General features: G+C 33.7%; 1 protein-coding gene across 1 annotated transcript; it reads left to right on the forward strand.

Annotated features, from left to right (window-relative positions):
• Positions 1–6513: 6513 nt before the first annotated feature.
• On the forward strand, positions 6514–21832 carry LOC138309010 (PDF receptor-like). Its single transcript, XM_069250102.1, has 2 exons — positions 6514–7066; positions 16255–21832. Exon 2 carries the CDS (start codon positions 16267–16269, stop codon positions 17428–17430), a length of 1164 nt encoding a protein of 387 aa, XP_069106203.1. The 5' UTR covers positions 6514–7066; positions 16255–16266; the 3' UTR covers positions 17431–21832.
• The last annotated feature ends 322 nt before the right edge of the window (positions 21833–22154 follow it).

Consider the following 22154-nt stretch of genomic DNA (forward strand, 5'->3'; position numbering starts at 1 on the left):
TATCTCATTTTCCATGTCTCTTCTGTTTTTATCACCTTTAATAAGCGATTTGGCGAGAGACGATTGAAACAAACTCACATTAAATGACATTCCAGGTCAAAATTGATTGATGGAAAGATAAAAAAGAGTGATTATGCTCATTTATTTCACTTCACATACATGAAAAAGATTTGAAGAATTACATTTTCATTTCCGAAAAATTTTACTATAGATATATGGCATACACACAAACACTGATGGTACATGCCTGCTCTTTATATCAGAACTGTGACGTCATATAGCTATCTCTGACCAGGAACTGCCCTACTGACGTGACATTGTCTTCAAAAGGCGAAACACATTATTGACACATGTACCTAATATTAAGAATTAGTAATATTCTACTGTCAAACAATTGTCGTTAAAAGGCGAACGCATACTTAACAATACATGTATGTGCCTAATATTCAGAAACAACAATATTCTATAATCAAACAAATGTCTCCAAAAGGCGAATACATTCTTAACATATGTGCCTGATAATTCACAAACAATAATATTCTATAATCAAACAAATGTCTCCAAAAGGCGAATGCATTCTTTACATATGTGCCTGATATTCATAAACAATAATATTCTATAATCAAACAAATGTCTCCAAAAGGCGAACACATTCTTTACATATGTGCCTGATATTCAAAAACAATAATATTCTATAATTCAAATAAAAAACAAATTTCCTCCAAAAGGGCGAATACATTCTTTACATATTGCCTGATATTCATAAACATTAATATTCTATAATCAAACAAATGTCTCCAAAAGGCGAACACATTCTTTACATATGTGCCTGATATTCATAAACAATAATATTCTATAATCAAACAAATGTCTCCAAAAGGCGAACACATTCTTTACATATGTGCCTGATATTCAGAAACAATAATATTCGAAGATTTATAATCAAACAAATGTCTCCAAAAGGCGAACACATTCTTTACATATGTGCCTGATATTCAGAAACAATAATATTCTATAATATGTCTCCAAAATACACAAACTATAAATTCAGACACACAAAAAATGATGGAAACATGCCTGCTCAGTTATATCAGAACTGTGACGTCATATAACTATCTCTGACCGGATACTGCCCTACTGACGTACATTGTCTTCAAAGGCGAACAAATGTCTCCCAATATTAAGAATTAGTAATATTCTACGAACACAATTGTCGTTAAAAGGCGAACGCATACTTAACATACATATGTGCCTAATATGAAACAACAATATTCTATAATCAAACAAATGTCTCCAAAAGGACGAAACATATGTGCCTGATATTCACATAATAATATTCTATAATCAAACAAATGTCTCCAAAAGGCGAATACATTCTTAACATATGTGCCTGATATTCACAAACAATAATATTCTATAATCAAACAAATGTCTCCAAAAGGCGAATACATTCTTTACATATGTGCCTGATATTCATAAACAATAATATTCTATAATCAAACAAATGTCTCCAAAAGGCGAATACATTCTTTACATATGTGCCTGATATTCATAAACATTAATATTCTATGATCAAACAAATGTCTCCAAAAGGCGAACACATTCTTTACATATGTGCTTGATATTCAGAAACAATAATATTCTATAATCAAACAAATGTCTCCAAAAGGCGAACACATTCTTTACACATGTAACTAATATTCAGAAACAAAAAATTATATAATCTAACAATTCCCTGAAAAGAATAGATATTATTGGGGTTAAAATGCATCATTATATTGATAAAAAAACATACTGTACTAGTGGATATTTTCGTGAGTGCATAATTTTCTCAATTTGCATGTATAAAATTTTTTTTTTTTTTTCGTTATATATTTTTAGACATTTATCAACTTAGTTAAAACACAAATATTACGTATGGGGGAAATTTTCGCGATCAGACCAACCTTCCCGTAATTTGCGGAAATTTTCTCCTCACGTAAATTTCCATGTTTACAGAATGTTTATAGTCTTTAGCTAACTCCTTACATATTAATTGTTCTTATGTAGGGATCAGTTATGTTATTTGGAAGACACGTATATTGAAAATACAGAGATGCGTGATGCACATTAATTTGATAAGCCATTTCTATATAAAGTGATTTAGTATCTCATAAGCAGCTGATGCAACGCCAATTTGCACAAAAGTGGGATAGATGAGATAATAATAAATTAAAAACAGTGACTTTTTATGAAATAAGAAAAAATATTTTTACTTTACGATCTTTTGACATCGACAGATTCACGTTACAATAGGCGAAATAAATGATCATAATTGGATTTAAGGACTATTTGCTATTTTCAGACATAAAAAGTCATTTAGCTTAAATAATGACATCATTTAGTTGATATCTTACGTTAATGTGTGCCTGTTATAAACAAAAAAAAACGTTTTATGTAGTTTCAGTTTATAGTACTGAAAGCTTGCAGTATCGACAATCCAGCTAGTTAGTACTTAAAAACAAGAAAATGCACTTCTCTAGTGCAATTTATCTAAATGGCTGCCAAGTACACCTCATCAGAAAACAGTGACATCATCAGTGATACTGAGATCATCTACCGAGCAGAATGAAAGAGAGAACATGATCAACAAAATAGTTTTATCGGACATAAAGGTTATTTTTGACAGAATTCGATATGAATTCTTGCAATCCGTACAGATATAGAGCACCTCAAGTTCATTTTGTGTTTTTATTGCGTTTACGGAGGTATGAACGCAATGGGATATATGCATACATAGTTTTTAATTTGTTTTATTTTCTTTACCACGGTATCAACGGTGAATGAACAAAACTGGATACAGACATATTTTATATTGCGCTTCAATGCTACATTTATATAATGTTCTATATTTCATTGTGCGTTATCCAAATGCGTTCAAATTCACTCAATATAAAACAATATTAACAACATACGCTTTTAAAAACTTGTTTAATTTGTCTAATTTTCATGTAAGCCTATAAGATAATGTCACTATAATGACCCGAGGTAAACTTATAATAATGTGTGCTAAAGTAAAGAAAATATTGTTTTAATTTCTGTTTTTACGACTTGTAACAATAAATAAAGATAATTATTTCATTTACATTTTTTGTTTGGGTGTTCCGGATTTGTCGTCCCTTTATCGCATTTAGTTAATGTACCCCACTACAGATGATTTTTTTTCTCTCCTGTCAAAATTATGTGACCTGAGCGTCATTGAGATGCCCTAAATAAGTTCATGATGTCAGAATACAATGGCTATTTTCGTCTTATTATTCAACAGCTTATTGACATCTTGATGATATTTATGTTGATTTTACATGCAATGTTATGACATTTGGGCCTATCATTATTTTTTTTCTCGCACCGTTAAGCAAAAAATACTCATAAAACTCTCATATATCGAGCTTCTTGGTATACCAGACTTTCAATGCATAAATATATGCTATGAATCTACTTGATGTTTATGAAAAACATAACGCCCACCAACTAAAATTCTTTATTGATACAGATCCCGTTTTAAGATCTACAATCCATCATTTTTAGTGGTCTCCTACACATAAAGGTTTCTGTACCCAGGCTGTAAAGTTACCTTACAAAGCACCCTTAACACGCCTCGTAGTGTTTCGCTTACAAGTCCGGTATTGTTTAGAACATTACAATCTAAAGACATTATCGAAACACTTAGACGCCAATGATTGTCCGTAATGCCGTGACCACTGAATGAGTCTAGACACGAAGGGAGACCAATGTTATGGCACACTATAAATCATTTATATAATAGGCTGACACCTCTAGCCCATAACCAATAATTTGTCGTTATCTGACCCAGTTAGTAATAGACTATAATTGAGGTTTGATAGGGTTAAAATCTAGTGCCACTGATACTATAGCCTGAGATAGTTGTTCTGTGTTTCATATGGCGCTGTCAAGAATCAAGGTGACTTGAAAGATAAATTTAAGTAAAACATCTTAACAAACTGCTTTTTCCTTTTCAGTCTAATCAGAATACACATTGTGATTCTTACTGGGACAGTTGCCATGCACTGATCGCTGGTCGGTGGTTTTTCTCCGGGTACTCTGGCTCTCCTCCCCAACAAACTTGAAACGTCTTTACATGACCCTGGTTGTTAATAGGACGTTAAACTAATAAAACCAAACTCTCTTATACAGCGTTGTAACCGTCTTCATTATCATTTTAGTTTAGTTTCGTAACTAAGCTTTATAAACTTATAATTAAGATAAATCGTCCCAGCATGAATGTATGGATACATTGTCGTCCGAATGAACACAATTGAAGGTATTAATTTGATTGGTCAATTTCAAAGGTCATTGGAATGTGACCCCATATGGGATGTTGTCAAATCATGTATGAAACGAAGTAGGAATATAAAGAATGTGTGAATCAGGGCTCGGTTGTTCAAAGTATAATCAGCTTAATCACATGATTAGTGAAACTTTCATATTTCTCATTTACTGCAAATTTTGTGTTTGTATCTTCACTCAACTCAGTTACAAAAGGAGTTCTTAAGATTCTTGTACGATTTTGTAAAATGTATTTTTTTTTTATTTTATCTTGATTTGAAAATTGTCATTAAACTGTGATTAGCCTAATCATATTTTGAACAACTTTGCCCAGATAGATAGAGTCCATTTAAAACCTTTGTCTTGATTCTATAACAGTATTATGATAGTGAAAAGAAAGATATTAATAATTCATTCAAATCTTTAGAATTTCTGATTTTGTTTATTTCGAGAGAACAATGTGAATTATGTGTATCCTTTGTACCATGTCACAATTAAAAAAAAGTTTAACAATGACATCATATTATCTTATTGTTAACCGTTTGGTCTTAACATTCAACTAGCAAATGTTATTATTATAAAGCTGTTGACCTCAACAATATCAGATTAGTGTCAATTAATATCACTGACATGGCTTTTTCTGCCCTAATTATACATTTGACACAATTTTACTAAATTTATAACTTCTTTTAAAGCTCATGTTTTACTCGAATTGAAATACACACGCTAGATTTAAATTTGCCATGAAAGCTATAGAGGTTAATGAGTCCAAAATTGTGTCGATGACTCATGTGTATTTGTGTAAACATATGTGTTATGAGTTTGTAAAATTCCACAAAATTTTCTTTTGAAAAAAAGAGAGAAAAAAACATTAAATATATATGACATTGCCCCAGTCGTCTGATAAAGAGGCAATCTTTGTACTAATCTTTAAAATCGCCGCTGTCACGAATAAAACTCATTTAATTTAGAACACGGCTTATAGCATTCAATTATTGTGAAAAAGAATGCAGCATTATGAAAAAGAGATGCTTATACAAATTTATTGCAGCCATGAATTTGTTAAAGGAGCGGGTCAATGTGTTTTGTACATGGTGTTAAATACAGTCTCTGTCACTCAACTTACGGAGCAGGCTTTTTCGGCTCAGTCGGTAGTGTTGTATTTGTATGCCAGGAGTCCCGGGTTTGATTCCTGGTTGGACAAAAGTAATTGTCAATGGGGACGCAATTAAATAAGATTATATAATATGCTATTATCAAAAGCTGATCCCTATACATAACATAAAATCGGAGCTGCAGTTTCGGCCAGTACAAGATACATTACTTGCTTCGCTCTTTTGGCAACGTATATACAGTCATATACAACGTTTTACGCATGCATGTACGGATTATTTTTATATGTTTAAATAATCTGAACAGATACATATACAAATGCATGTGAAAAGAATGTAGTCGCAGAGGTTACTAAGTAAACTAATAAAAAGATAAATATATATTATACCATTTAGATGGACTTATCGGTGGAAAAGAGAGGGTTCTCACCAAAAACCTTAGTTGATTCGCGGTGATTCAATGGAAATAGTTGGTTGATTAATAAGGCTTAACGTCCTATCAGAAGCCAAGGTTTCCACCGCACGTTATCAATCTTATTAAAATTAGACTTGTAATTCCGCTCCACTACAGTATCCTACGTTACACTCCAGTATGATTCCTTACGTTTCCCTCCAATACAAGATCTAACAACACCCCGTTCTTTTTATAGTGTTGTCTCAAAGAAGCATACTACCACAGATACAACAATGTCAGATCACAGCGAGAAACGATAAGTTAATTGAATGCTGATCGCTAAGCAAGGGCAGAAACGACTGATTGATTCAATACCTGTAATCCTCCATATGCTATCACAGAGGACAGGCCGCTTCCAAAACAAACAAAAACAAAACACAAAAGATAAAAATGACCAACATCTGAAACGCCAAATGTAACAACATTAAAAGCCCCCACAACTCAATGTGAAAAAGGAGAGGGCTACTAAAACATAAAATGAATCTAAACTGAACTTAAACCCGAGTGATAACAAAGCAGCACATTAACCGGTATAACAGTCATCATTTAACCATACGTAAGTAACCGCAGATACCTTTAATTTCAAGGCGCCCGCCACTTACTGAACAACCTTTAAAAGTGAAGCGACCAGGAGAGTGAGCAGATAGTTGGCCCTGTTCATCAGCAGTAGTTCTTCACGTAACTGCAGTACGCTGTACTTTTAGACAACACACGGCCATCTCCAACCAAAAACAAAACAGCTTCACGTGAAAACTGAGAGCGAGGCCGCTGACCAGAACAGCAGCATAACTTCACGTAACGGCGGTCCGCTCGTGTTCCAAACAACACGCGGCCATTGGCGGGTGAGGACGTTACACTACCGCGCGAGACCCAGCGTACTATGTGTGGATATCTTCACGGTAATTTCTTACCAGGTTTCCTAACAACTTTTTAGAGACCTCGGTTTGATAACAGTTGACCACATTTGTTTTTTTATCGTGCATTTGCATATCTCTTTAAACAATGATGCGGTACATTGAAAAAAATCAACTAACGCCCAGACTTTTTCATGGTTGGATCTACTAGTGAAATGACTCTTGATTGTTTTCAAGCAAACATACATTGATATATTCAAGGAATTGTGATTGCTAGTAAGTGCAACTGGATTTAATTTTTGTCAACTATTTTGTGACTGGTAAGTTTTATGTATACTTCGTTTTACATTTATTTATCATCATGTATTATTAAATATATCAGCAAGTCATTTAAATGAAATACATAATTTGATTACTTGATTTGCCTTTATAACAAAACCTCAGAACGCATAACTTAACGAAATGAAGAATACTATAGATATTCACAAGATTGGGTTCAGTTTGATTGTTTTATACATGCATTATGTAAATTTTAGATATTTTGAACTGCGATTAGCTGAATTACATATTTGTTTCTTACTATATGGCTCAGTTCCATTTATTGTGCAAAACACTTGTTATTTTCATTGATAATTAGACCATCAATGTCACATCTAACCAAAACCAGATTTCTGTTTCAGTTTAGTTAATAACTAATATCAAAATGATTTTAACAAACTCCAGATGTACATAACTTATGTACATCTGGAGTATGTTAAAATCATTTTGATAAAAAGTTAACCCGATATCGCACGTTAAAATTTAACGGTAAAACGTTTTAGCGTGGCCTACATAAGGTTGATACAAGCAGCCATTTATCTGTTTCATACTTTGCTTGAGTAGTATACTTAGTTCATGCCATTTTTACTTAATCTTAAAAAAGTTGTTTTTGGTTTATGTTTTTATTCATGTCTCTACGAACAATACAAGAATGTAAATGGATTATATTACAAAGGCCAAGATAATAAAAACGGGTCTTGCCATGTGCATTAGAACATGTGACCATTACAAAATTTATTTCGTAATGCTAATTGATCGCTTCTAAGCGTCAATTGTTATACACATCTCATCACACTATGTAATAATTTGCAGATTACTAATTAACACAAATAATTATTGTTATCTTGTTAACAAATGACAGTTAGTTATAATGAGTTTAGAGTGAACAAGGACCTGTCGAATTATTTCAAATCGCAAAGTATTGAAATACAGATGCTCACGTTTTGTTTTTCAAATCATTTAAATGATCAACATTGTTTTGCTAGACCAATATTAATGTTGATAAAAAAGTAAAAGAAACATATTAACAATAAATTAAATAAAAAAACAAGATTATTGAATGATTAAACCGCCTTGTAATGGCGTTAAAGGTGATATGAACGCACTTGGATACATATATATTCGATGTGGAGCGATCATAATGAAATATTGTAAACCTCGAAAATTATAAGAAAATCATTATCTCGCAAAAATAAAGTAATTTACAGTACTCACGTATTTCTTCAATGACATTGAAATATGAAACACGTATTTCGATGTTGAATATTTGCCAAAACGTTCGCCAGATAAATATTTCTACTCGAGTCTAACATCAAAACATACATAACTAAACTAAGGCGTTGAAATATCACTTTCTGAATAACCGTGAATTCATTAATGTAAAAGAAGAAAATAATGCGAGTGCTAACATTTCCTCTCTGCGGAATTGGTTAAAGCTCAATGTACAATAGGTGCATTAATTGCGAAAGATATCAACGTATCAAATATGTTCTTCTTAATCACGTGATCGTCTGCAAACATATGTCTTTTTCATCTTTGGTTACACTGCATGTTGAGTCTGGAGACGCTTAGTATTCTAAAACGTCTGGCAATATTTTCTTCCGGCTTTCCCATGATTCTACATTAATGTCCTTATACTTGATTGGTCTGTATTACTATTTGATTAGAGTTTTCGGACTTATTTAGATGTCTAAATTAGTATTATTGATACGGCAATTAGGAAGGCTCAGTAAAATGTATTTATTATTGCATAGAATAAAGATTATTGGAAAAGCATAGTACATCCATGTATATTTATTCCGAATGACGATTCTGGTAACAGTGGAAATGCTACATAATGTGTCTGGTAGGAATGAGCAGAGAATATTACACTATCATACACACTCTATTGATTCTTTCGATATTACCACGCCGAGTTTTTAAAATCATAGATTTGGATATCGTGTCCGTCTGCTGTGGTCTAGAGATAATTCTAATGAGTGTTGACTTTTGATATTTTGCCATAAATTGTTCATGGTGAAGATGCAGACACCACTTTATCCGTTGTACAATAACAGCTCCACCGCCAACAGAGCATAAACGAAATCCATCATTTGAACAATAACTGATGTATTATCGAGTTTATAGTGTCTAATTAACCCCAAAACGCATATAAAATAACATATTTTGCTTTTGGTGTATGCGCAATCAGTATTTAATTCTATATAGTGCATAGTGTTATGGGATTTTCATGGGACACAATTGATTATTTTTTATACTTTTATCTTGAATAAAATAAGCTCAAACTTTTCAATAGTGGTAATTGTATGCAGTAAGTAACTTTTGTAACTTAAGAATATTCCTTATTAGCCTGCTCTTGTTTTTGATAGAGAAAAAATACCATTCGTCGACGGTGGAGCATCTCCCTATGATCCTATGTATATCTGTTTACTTTCATTTTAGAGACACTTACGTGACGTAAAGTTATTTGACCTGCTATTTAAGTACGGAGCTTAATAGTAAACAAAGAAATAAAATGGATATATATTTATCAGTGATTAATGTCCCAGTCACGACCTTGGTGGTATAACAGTTTACTTATATTCCGTATCACGAACTCTGTCTTCTTAGATTATCGTCGATCTGCTGCAAACTGTTTTGTTTTCTGTATTCTGTGCCCACATTGATTGATTTTGCTCTTTTGTAATATAGTTACTGTTAACAACTACTGTGTATATGGGATTGAAAGAACCGCGATGGCCTAGTGGTTAAGGTGTCTCGACATATTACTACAAGCCCTCCAACTCTGAGTCGCGATTTCGTATCCCGTGAGGGGCAGTTGCCAGGTACTGACCACTGGTCGGTGTTTTTTTCTCCTGGTACTCCGCATTTTCCTCCACCAAATGCAAACTGAATCCTCTTAATAGCGACAGTGTATAGGGGATTGTGTCCGGGATAGAGTTTTGTTCGGGCCACTGTTTGGTCTGCTTATTATGAATTTTAAAAGTAAAAACTGTAGTAAAAAATATTGTAGTTCAAACTAAATTTGATTTTATAGTACCTTACAAAACCAGTTAGTAAGTCTCTAAAACGTATTGTCTGTGTTCCTCCGTAGTTTGATCACAGGTCCGCCTATATTATAGCAACACGGTAAGAACTTAATAGGGACTACACTAGCATGTTTGTAACAACTTTCTAATAAGCCTCACAAATCAATTGATATTAGTTTATGAACAATGCTACATCGCGTTTTGTAATATGACCTTTGACCTGTTTTGTCGTAATATGACCTTTGAACTGTCTGTTGTTATCTGTTTGCACGATTTCGATTTGATTCTCATTTAAGTATGTCATTCAACCTCATTCTGTTTCACGAACAGTCCTTACCTTTAAGGACTTCCTTAGATGAAAGTTGTAAATAGGAAAGCCTTACATATTTTAAGGAAGGCTCCTTATATGAAGACTTCTGTAATGCTTTCCTCCCAAAACATGCACCTCGTATTATAACACGCTACACACTGCATACATGGGAGGCAGTCCTTACATGACCCTAGCTGTTCATAGGACGTTAAATAATCAAACAAACAAATAAATCAACAAGGAAGGATTTCCTAAGAAGCAATATAGGAATTATGGAATATTTGTGAAACTGGGTCCAGGAAACATTCAATAATATGTTGAACACGTGGTTTGGCGCTTCCTGTCCTCGGTTTAAGTGTACTTATATAAATTCTTTTATGATGTTCGGTTTTTTTCAGTTCGGATTTTGATCATTAGCTTTTTAAATTATTATATGATCATGGCTTCTTCAAACTGTAGATTTATTCATTACTAAATCTTAGCGTTGAGAAATTAATCTGACAGGCAATTACACATGATGAATGCCTGTTATATAATCCTTGAACAGTCATATAGACGTCCATAGATAATGGATGTTACATGTGAAATTGACAGATACATATCCCAATGTCTATACCATTACCAGTATTTACAAGACTCGATTTATCATTAAATTGCGTTATGTAGTCCAAACCCATTTGTAGTGTAATAATATTTCCTAGATATGTAAATCACCACCTTTTCATTATCATTACATACCCATAACAAGGATTTTATTGCAAATTGAGAAATGATATCAGGTAATTTATTATAGAATAACGATGTGTTATGATGCAAAGAGCTTAAACAACGACGGGTATGATACAGTTGTAATTATTGCAAGATAACTCTGTCATTTGCTATAATATAATGGTCCAAAATGTTAATAACGATCAGATATGCCATGGTTGGTTCAGAAACCATCATTTATCCTTATGTTTATCTTTAAGAAGAGTTTCCATGCTACGTGTCATAAATCATAATAACTTTTGACATATATGAAAATAGGTCGGTGTGTGGTTAACGTAGAACTGCAAGTTCATACAACTGTGTTTACGGTTCCTGTATTACGTCATATCAACAGTCAGTTTATAGGGAGGAACTAATTAAACGATGTGTGATTAACGTAAAACTGACCTGTTCAAACAACAGTGTTTACGATTCCTGTATTAACTCATATACAGCCAGTTTATAGGGAGGAACTAACTAAACGGTGTGTGATAAACGTAAAACTGAATGTTCATACAACAGTGTTTACGATTCCTGTATTACGTCATATTAACAGTCAGTTTATAGGGAGGAACTAACTAAACGGTGTGTGATAAACGTAAAACTGAATGTTCATACAACTGTGTTTACGATTCCTGTTTTACCTCATATAAACAGTCTGCTTATAAAGAGCAACTAACTAAATGAAAAAAGACCTTTGAAATGGCCCCTGTTAAAACCAGGATAAAATTTTGTGCCAGCCACTGAGTGGCTGGTTCGTTATGGATATCTAGAGTTATATAATTATAATTAATTTTCTCTTTTTTTCTGGCTTTCTGATTGGCCTATTCATTTTTTTCATTCCACGATGAAAAAAAACAACAACCGAGAATGGCGCGGAAACCCGACGTTATCGTGACGTCACAATAGAAACATCGACGTTGCGTATTGATTTGGAAAAATATTTCCTTGGAAAAAATCAATTGAATCATACGTGTAAACGTATTTCATTTTATAAAGTAGTCTGGAAAATTAATTATATGCATAGAAGTCACTATTTTTTTATTTCATCGGGGTATGAAAGAAATTTTGTTTGCAAACTGTGTGAATCCGCGTATTCTCACAAAAATTTGCAAACAAAATTTATTTCATAACCCGATGAAATTAAAAAATAGTGACTTCTATGTTTAAATGATGACATTAGACTTCAGTTATACAATATGATAAATGATGTTAATTCAGCACTGTAAGTAGCACATTCCAAAACACAACACTGTTGTTGATGGAAAAGTATGAAATAGGTTGGTCTCTTATTGGAACAAAATTGTTGATGTTGAAGCGATTCATGCAATTTATAAATAGCCATTGCAATCGTCAAATGCATTTTTTGGGCGAGAGGTTACGAAATGATAGGGGAAGCCGCAGTGCCGAACGTCTCGTTTCGTGACATTTTACGACCGAGAAAAGTATCATTTATGACAGTTTTTATTTTTCCTATGATTTACTACAGACAAATCTCGCCAGTATCCCCTGTTATTGTAGATATCATATAGCAACGTAATGGTTTGGTCTACTTTGTGAACAGCCAAGGTCAATAAAGGACGTGCCATTTTAGAAGACGGAGGAAAGACAGACATTCCGGAGAAAAGCCAGCGGTCATCAGTCAGTACCTTCCGACTGCCCCAATAGGTTTTAAACTCGCAACGCAGTAGTGTATAGTTAGTGGTACAATGTTGAAAATCGAGATTTTGTTTAAATCGCAACTTCTATCAAAACTCGTGTGGCATAAGTTAAACATACGAACACATTGGAGAAAACGAAATAATTGACCATGATAGCATTCTGGGTAACCTACCAAATGGATGATTTCTGTCAAAACAACTTTATAAAATCAGTAAAACATCACACATTTTTGTTCGCTTGCCAAACAGTCGAGGCATGTTACCGAATGATGAATGACATGGCCTTATCAGATATCAGTTGCGTTTTTGATGTCATTGTATACCGACCATGTCATTCCTATTAATGAGAAATGTTATATGGCAATATACGTTTTAATGCTAACTTTGTGTGGTTGTTTTCCGGGTGAGGCGGTGACCGAATGGTTAAAATGTCCCGACATATTAAAACCCTTAAAACCCTTCATCTCTATGTTGCGAGTTCGAATCTTATGTGATGCAGACGCCAGGTACTGACCACAGGTCGCTGAGTTTTCTCTGGGTATTACGGCTATCCTTCACCACCAACAAGCCTGGCGCGTCCTTAAATGACCCTGGCTGCCAATAGACTGTTAAAGTAATAAACTTAAACCTTATGACTTTTTCTTGGCGATTTCATTTTGCTTTTTCGCTTTTATGTTATACCTATATTGCGGATATAATTTGTTTTCGTGATATCTTACACTCTAAACCTAAAGATTAATAGCATGCAATAATGAGTTACCGTTAATTTTATTTGCATAACTAATTACAAACGTTGAATGCTTTGATTCAGTTGATTAAGTAAAATGTTTGTGTCAGACTTACTGCAAACCACTTTATTTCCGTGTATATAATATTTTACGTGTTCGTTGCATTCAACATACAAAATGTATTTACGAATGTATGTAATTCGCGACCAGTGATTTTCACTTGCATAACAATATACACCTTTTAATATCGCGAAATACATAAATTTGCATTAATGGCCTCTTACTGACATCCACGTCGCATATACAATTTTTCGCGATACATTTTAATTCGCAATAGAACCCTTTTTGTTTTTGAAATTACGCGAATATTTGTAATTCGTGGAAAATAAAATGGTTCACAGTATCCGTGAACATAATATTTTGTAAAAATGAAAGTTTATTTTTTCAACACGAATTATAAAAATAATCAGCATTTATTTGAAAATAGTATCAGATTTCGATGCAAAATAATCAGTTTTCGACGGAGATATCTTTTGAAGCAGCGTGCCTATCTGCCATCATCAGAGATAATATATATGCATGTACATTGTATCATTATTGCAGTAGAGTTAGGTTAGGTTTTGAATTACTCTGCGCTTTATCAACTATCACTGGTAGTTTATCAACCAGCATGGGCTATTAGGACTGTATTATGTTAGTTGTAAATTTATAGGTCAATGCTCATTGTTATGTCTTAGTGAATTTAGTTACGCTCTGATGAAAACAGTTATACCAGAAATGTAATCTAAATGACGTTATAACATGTGTTTTAGTAAACGGCTTCTAATACGTATCAATACAGATTGGGATATCATCATAACAATGTTGGTTTAAACATTTATACAAAATTTAATAGAGGCTTGTGCAAAACAAGAAACTTTGATATGAGTGTAATGATTCGTACAAAATACTGTTGTACATGTACGTATTCATAGATGTCATAGATGTTTGTATCTTTAAATGGCTAAAACAAACATATTTCTTTTTTATTAAATTCTCCTTGAATTAACATTCTTCTATCATAACCTCTAGTCTACTGCAAACCTACTTTTTTCGCTTCGATTTAATTTCCCGATTTACGCTTCAAAGCTTTATCTTACCAATGTTGTTTATTTTCCGTGGCACTTATTTTCGCTAATTCTGAGCGCGAAATTTAATATCGCTTGATAATGAGTTTACAATACATAATAATTTTAAATCTAATAAAATATTTGCATCCTTGAACAGGAGAAATATATGATTGAACTTAAACAAATCATTGCCACTTGAAATGCATGTATAACTATATAAGATGAACATATGTGTGACATTTGCCATTAACCTCGGTAATTGTAAAGTGCGCCTGACTTCGCACAGCGGTCGTCTGTTGCGGTCAGTTTGGGTGGTCGCGCGCGCTGTTTAGTCGTTCCAGACGGACTCTAAATTAAACCCCAAATCTAAAAATAGAAATAAAGGGAAGGTGAAGTTTTATCCCTAATTTAACAGTAACATGTGAAATTAGTAGGTCTGGGGTTCACTTTTCTACTGCATGTGTTTTTATATGCTGTTTTCTGCACGTGAGCAGTAACAGAAGCCTTGTTAGCTTAATGCGATAAAATACGTAGTTATGATAATTGTATAAAATATCTCAAACGTCTACATTTCTGAAGTTAAGCAATCGTAATATTAACTTTATTGAACACTGTTGACAATTTTAAGACAAATGCGTCTTTTTCTTTGCCTTAAAATACAAAACGTTCTTAGATTAAGAATGGTTAAATAACAACAGGAAGCTTACCAGGAATGACAATGAGTACTATTGAGGTCTCGTTGTCATGGTAATTAAGGTCAATCTTCAATTACTAGTTTCCTCAACAAGAACATCATCAAATTACGTAATGTAATAAAATTAGCACAGTTCAAAAATCAGCTTCAAAATAGATTTGTTGAAGGACCATTTGTTTTTGTGTTTAGTGTAGTCGAAGATAAAAAGCATTTTTTACTAGAATGAAGTAGATATGATGGAAATACGCTACCTTTGCTTATTGTAGATTGCAATGTTACTTTAGAACTGCTTCTTTCTGGAGGCTTGTCATTTTCTCTAGCTGATAAAACAATGTTTTAGCCGAATAATATTATATAATTAAAACTGACAGATTTTCTTCAATTGACTTAGGTAAATATGCTGAATGAAGTCATGTACGCCAACCACTTTTGTAACAATTCAGTCTAAACTTTTGTTGACTATTGCTCAATGTTTAATGTGGGTTAATATGTGAGAAAAGTGTAAGTATTTACCAAAGTTATTATTTTATGTAAAGTACATGATAATAAGGTTTACATCGACACTTGTTCCTATTTGCAATTGATTCAATCGTAATATATAAGCGTTGATCATAAAACTAAGTTGATACCGTACACAAACCAAGCCGCACTATGTATGTAACATAACCGGGTCCAGAGAATAGCCATATTGTTTCACGATTTTATCTACCTTAAATGTCTGCATTAAAGGGGTTATTTTTCATAAAGAAATAATAGTCTAGTGATTTATAGATTTCTCAAAATGTACTCTCTGTTCTTTTCATCAATCATTGGCTTAAACTGGTTTACTTTATGCGTAGTAAGAAATATAATCTGTTGTGTTTAAGCTTTGTTTTGCCTTTTTAACTTGCGTTCTATATTTGTCTTTTTCAGATACCATTCACAATGATACGGAATATAAAGAACAGCTTTATTTCAAAGGAAAAATGTATGAAACTTTTCTCAGATATAACTATACCACCAGAAGTCGGTCGATATTGTAACGCAACGCATGATGGGAGTTCCTGTTGGCCTCCAACCTTAGCGGGGTCAGAGGTCAAGCAACCATGTCCAAAGGTACCGGACCTACAGCTAAATCCCTCACAGTTTGTATACAGACGATGTGGCCTTAACGGTGAATGGTCGGATATTAAGGACGCGCATATCGTTATTCAGAAAACACTTTATGAAGAATGTTTCATCAAAGGACCTTCGTTCGAATCCCTTAATCAGAACGCGAAAATATCCAACATTCTTGGCATAGTGTTGTTACTAGTTTCACTCATAACTATATTTGTGGCTCTACTTATATACTATGTTGTTTTACCGAAATTCGTGAATGGGATTTTACATGTGAGAGTGCAAAAACATTTGTTTGTGTCGGTCATTTTTGACGCGACAACAAAACTGACCATTCAGATTCTACTACTGTTTCAACTTCATAACATTGCTAGCGTAGAAATAACATTCACTCACGAATTACTAGCAACAATGAAGCAATATTCTGATCTCGCCATTATATTGTGGTTAACGAACGATACCCACTTTCTACAGGTAATATCAAGGTCCGGACAAATATGTAATTCCGGATATATGACATATATTGTGATTGGCTGGGGGTTGCCAATCGTACCAACTTCCGTTTGGGCCGTTTCTATGGCAGTGAGTCATAAAATAAAAGACTGGACCGGACACACAGAATCTCCGCTTATTTGGATCATGGAGATTCCGAAATTACTCGGACTTCTCACAGCTTTGTTGTTTCTGTGTATTACAATTTACCGTATAATAGCAAGGACAAAGCATACTAAACACAAAACCAACTTGGACGTCCGGAAAATCAAATATGATGTTCTGATGTCGGGACTATTCTATATAGTGATCCTAGTGTCGGTATTGTTCATCATGATTATTACGCATGCGCAGATTAAATGTATTTCGTGCTCCTACATTTCCACCATTCTGACGTCATCCAACGGTATATTGTTATCCATATTGTATTGTTTCCTCAATAACAATGTCCATGCCTATATAAAGTATAGTCAGACAGTGTTACCTACAACACCATAGTTAAAGTCCCAAATGGCAAAGTGGTTAAGTTATTCGTCATTCCATAACTACCACTCCGCTTTGGAGTCGCAATGGCCTAATAATGTAATAAAAGTGTCTGACATTGAACACACAATGGACGAGTTAGTTTTCCGACATTTTACGACTGGTCATCCACCTCTGTGTCATGTGGTCTTAGTGGATAAGGTGTCAGACATTCTCCCACTAGCCATTCACCTCTGCGTCGCTGGGTCTTAGAGGATAGAGAATAAGGTGTCAGACATTTTCTAACTAGCCATCCTTCTATGCGTCGCTGGGGCTTAGTGGATAATGTGTTAGACAGTCTACCACTAACCATTCACCTATAAGTCATGGGGTTTTGGTGCTGATGAAGCGCGATATTCTACTGCTATCCTTTACTTCCAAGACAAAATGCCCAAGACAACACAAATATACCACAGCCTCTCACATCATACCGACATTCACACACGGAGCAAAACGCATACAGGAAAGGCCGTCCATTAATAACCCTAGGCGGTATAAGGGCGATACTCCTGATAAAACAATCCAAACCGAGAAGTTAACGTCTTTGGTATTTTAGTGATAGCCTATCACCTTGAGATGAAGTGATCAACGGATACTTGATAAGTTGCAATTCTCGCACGTTCGTATGATACCATCAAAATTGTTAGGTCTAAGTTAGTACCGTACAAGAAATAAAAGAAAAATATCGCTCAATAATAATGTAGATGCAAAGAAAAGTAGAAAAGAAAAAAAGAAGAAAAAAGGAAATTTCTTATTATAAGTAAAAGGAAACTTCTTGAAACTTTGGATTTCATTCGATTTTAATAAGATATTATTACCAATATCATTCACTTTGTTCTAATGAATTTTATTACAAGTATCGCATGCAAACAATGGACGTTTGCTGATAGAGGAAGTAATGGACGTTTGAGCGAAAACAATTTGTAGTTGTCACTTCTCAAATATCTTGTATCGTTGAGATTGATATTCTTGTAATTGATGCGAATTTCCAATCGAGGGAAAAAAGAGGAAATTGATGATATTCTCATTCGTGTTAACCTTCTATAACAATTGATACTGTCCAATGCTCTGCTGATCATACATGAAGATATTAAACATTTGAAGAAGAGATAAAATGCATTCAATGTTTGATTGCTGAGCACTTCCGGTCGTCGTTGTCATGAAAACTGGTAATGAGCCACGACTTCCGATCCGTGAAGACAGAAATGGTAATAAATGGAGCGATTGAATAAAGGCCACTTCAGAATTAATATAAAACTAGATTTTTCTGCCAGTGTTAGGTCGTAACGTTGTTTTTATTGGCGGATATGATATTGTTGATGTCAGGGAGGGATGGGGGCAATCGATCCATGACTAAGTGAGAGGAGTCGGATGGATGTGAGTTAGTGTTCCTTTGTTTGTACTACTCAAGATATAGGTGGCGAATTCCATTACTTGCTTAAATGTCCATCATTTTCTAGACATAGGTATTCGTCTATAGATAGCTAATTTTGGAAAAGACCAAATATATTAAATTTTAATGAATAATGAATAACAACAGCTTCGCCACTTGAAAAGAAACTTTGTATATTTATTAGAACTATCTACAAAAACGTTTGTCCTCTTTCATTAAATGTTAATGAATTTGTTTTAATCATTGATTGTTTTCTTCACTTACCATGTAGATTTATTACTATAAACACTTCCGTTATGTAACTATAACTTACGTGCTCTGAAATGTGTGTATCAGGGATGTTTTCTCCCTACATTCTAAATGTGAAAGAGATAAATGGTTCAAATTGAAATTTGAACCATGGAACATTTTATTAGGGAATAATTCAATTTTGCTTGTTACGAGCATTTTCATTGGCTTAAAAATTTACTTTATCAGCCCATAAAGGAAAAAATGGCGTCGCTGTTTGTGACGTTGCTTCTGATTGGCTGAGATGACGGCGTAATGATTTCATAGACAAAGGAGTCCCAAAATGAATTTTGAGTATTGAAGAGATTATCTTTAGTAATTTGAATTATAAGGATTAATTTGAATAGATTTTTATGTTATGGAGATATAACACAAAAATCGGAGTGTACTCTCATCATAAACCGCTTCGCGTAACATAAAAAATCTATTCAAGTTAATCCTTAATTAAAGTGAAGTTAGTATTTGTCTACGTTACGTTATTAGCTATGAACTCTCGTTTTAGACTAATTATAGTAAAACCACATTATTTGTGCGAGTTATACATTTTCGCGTATTCAAAATATTCCGCTAATAATCGCGAAATGATAATCAGCTGGACAGCCCTTCATTGCGAAATAAAAAATTCGCAAATTTGTTGAAATTACTGAAAACGTGAAATATAGTAAACGCTAAAAAATGCGGGTTACAGTATGTGTTCCCACATATTGAAAAGAAAAAATGCCCATCGCCACCCCCATGCTACCGCCGTCACAACATCTAACTTACATAAGACAAAAAACCCACACATTTTCAAACTACATACATGTAGTACAGGAGGAAAAAGCATGAAAAAATCCACACGATCATAAGTCTTCAATAAATCCTATTGCCAAAGAAATAAAGATATTATACGCTTTTTGTCAGACATGACTTTTTAATTATAGTTTCCATGTGCATATAATAAGTTAGATATAGTTAATTATTAAATATAACACTGAAAATAAAATAATATTTTTTCTGTTCATACTAGCCCGTAAGGCAGCATTTCATTTTGATAATTTTTACAGAAACACGTCGCTTCAAAGGAAGTTGTGATATCTATCGCTAGACTGTTTCTTATAAGGTTGTTTGTCTTATCGCATTAACATACTGTTTCACTATTTGTAGTATTAAAGCGCACGTATTTATGGTAGTAGATATCATGTACTATTGTGAATCTCTTTATTTCGCGTAAGCTTGTCAGAGAGCTTGAACGTGAATTATAATATTTTTCACGAATAAAAGTAAAACCGTCGAATTATGCGAATGTCATATTGTGTGTAAAAGTCCTTGATCACGAATTGATGTATACCCGCAGATGTGTTAAAATTGACGAAGTCGCAAAATTTTGTAAACGCGAAAGCAAAGTATTTTACAGTATGTAATTAAAATGCCATGGGGGAAACATGAACCCAAAATGTTGGGACCATATTTTCATATTTATCCTCGATACTCCAGGGGATACTACATGTATCCCTGTCGTTATATCAACTTCTGGACTATGTCATGGTAAAACTGAAGGCTTTGTCTACGAAAACCCTTAATGAACATTTAAAGAAGAAAATAACGGTACATTCTGACCGTGTGGTTTTGAAGACAGACGTAAATTTCTGGACTATGTCATAGCAAAACTGAAGGCTCTGTCCAAGACATCAGATGAGACATTAAAAACAAACAAAAGTTCAGACTTAAGTCAAAACTTAAGTTTTTCTCCTTATATAACTTTTGTTAAGAACTTTGACTCAAGTCAGTTTTTTAATTTAGTTCGTTTTGAGAAATCGAGTGTGTGTGGTTTAAAAGTTAGACGTCGATCTCTATTATCTGCAAAGGGAATCTACAGAACTTTTATTGACAGTTTTTGTCCTCATATGACTCCAGTTTTACTTAGATATAATCCAGGAGATATTATGGCAGTGCTAGTACCCCCTGGTGTATTGAGAGGGATTCATATGTTATTTAAGAAGTAGACATACAATACTTCTTATCTCTTTGATCTCTTTTATACATATTTGAACTTCGTTATCACGAAGTTAGTGTGGTGGTGGAGAACTACTGAGCTCCCGAATATTCGAGAAAACGGGATATTTCATTATCACATATCATAACTGAATAAACGTTTAAATGTGAATGGTAATCTGGATATAAATGTAAATTATATATAACTATATGTGTCGGTGTTGCAATGTCTTAATGATATGATAGTGTGTAATGTAGGCTTAGGCCATGGTTGTGTGTTTTCTGTTTCACGTCCGTGTACTTGTACTGTTAGACGTTAGGTGACACTATTGTTTTGAGTTACATAACGAAAACTGGATCAGGGAAAATAAGACTCCCAACAAGCTTATATGGTGTAATAATTAAAGGTAAACTTTTAGAACTTATTAATAAACAGTTGTTACCCAACAATGCTCATAATCATTTAACAATTTGAACTCCTCAATATCTTAGAGAAGAAGAGAAGATCCTGACAATCTTAGGTATCTGAGAACCAGATGGTTGGGAGCTATAGGTTTCAGAAAATCAAGAGGACGCAAAACAGCAAACAAAACACAACTGTGGCCTTAAGTTTTCATGGCAACTGTATTGTATTAGTGTGTAAATACATTGGTAAGTTGTAAAATAGACTGTGAATATTGGCATTATATGTACATTGTAATAGTTGTAAAATAAAACATGACGTAGCACATTATATATCTGTGTTGTTGTTGTTGTTGTTGTTGTTGTTGTTGTTGTTGTTGTTGTTGATGATGATGATGATGATGATGATGATGATGATGATGATGATGATGATGATGATGATGTTGATGATGATGATGATGATGATGATGATGATGATGATGATGATGATGATGATGATGATGATGATGATGATGATGATGATGATGATGAGATGATATGATGTTGTGATGATGATGATGATGATGATGATGATGATGATGATGATGATGATGATGATGATGATAGATGATGATGATGATGATGCCGATGATGATGCGATGAT

This window comes from Argopecten irradians, chromosome 15 (assembly GCF_041381155.1).
Source record: "Argopecten irradians isolate NY chromosome 15, Ai_NY, whole genome shotgun sequence".
NCBI lineage: Eukaryota > Metazoa > Mollusca > Bivalvia > Pectinida > Pectinidae > Argopecten > Argopecten irradians.

Excerpts from the sequence above, each read along its gene's own strand:
- LOC138309010 (XM_069250102.1), top strand. The coding sequence starts at position 16,267 with ATGATACGGAATATAAAGAACAGCTTTATTTCAAAGGAAAAATGTATG.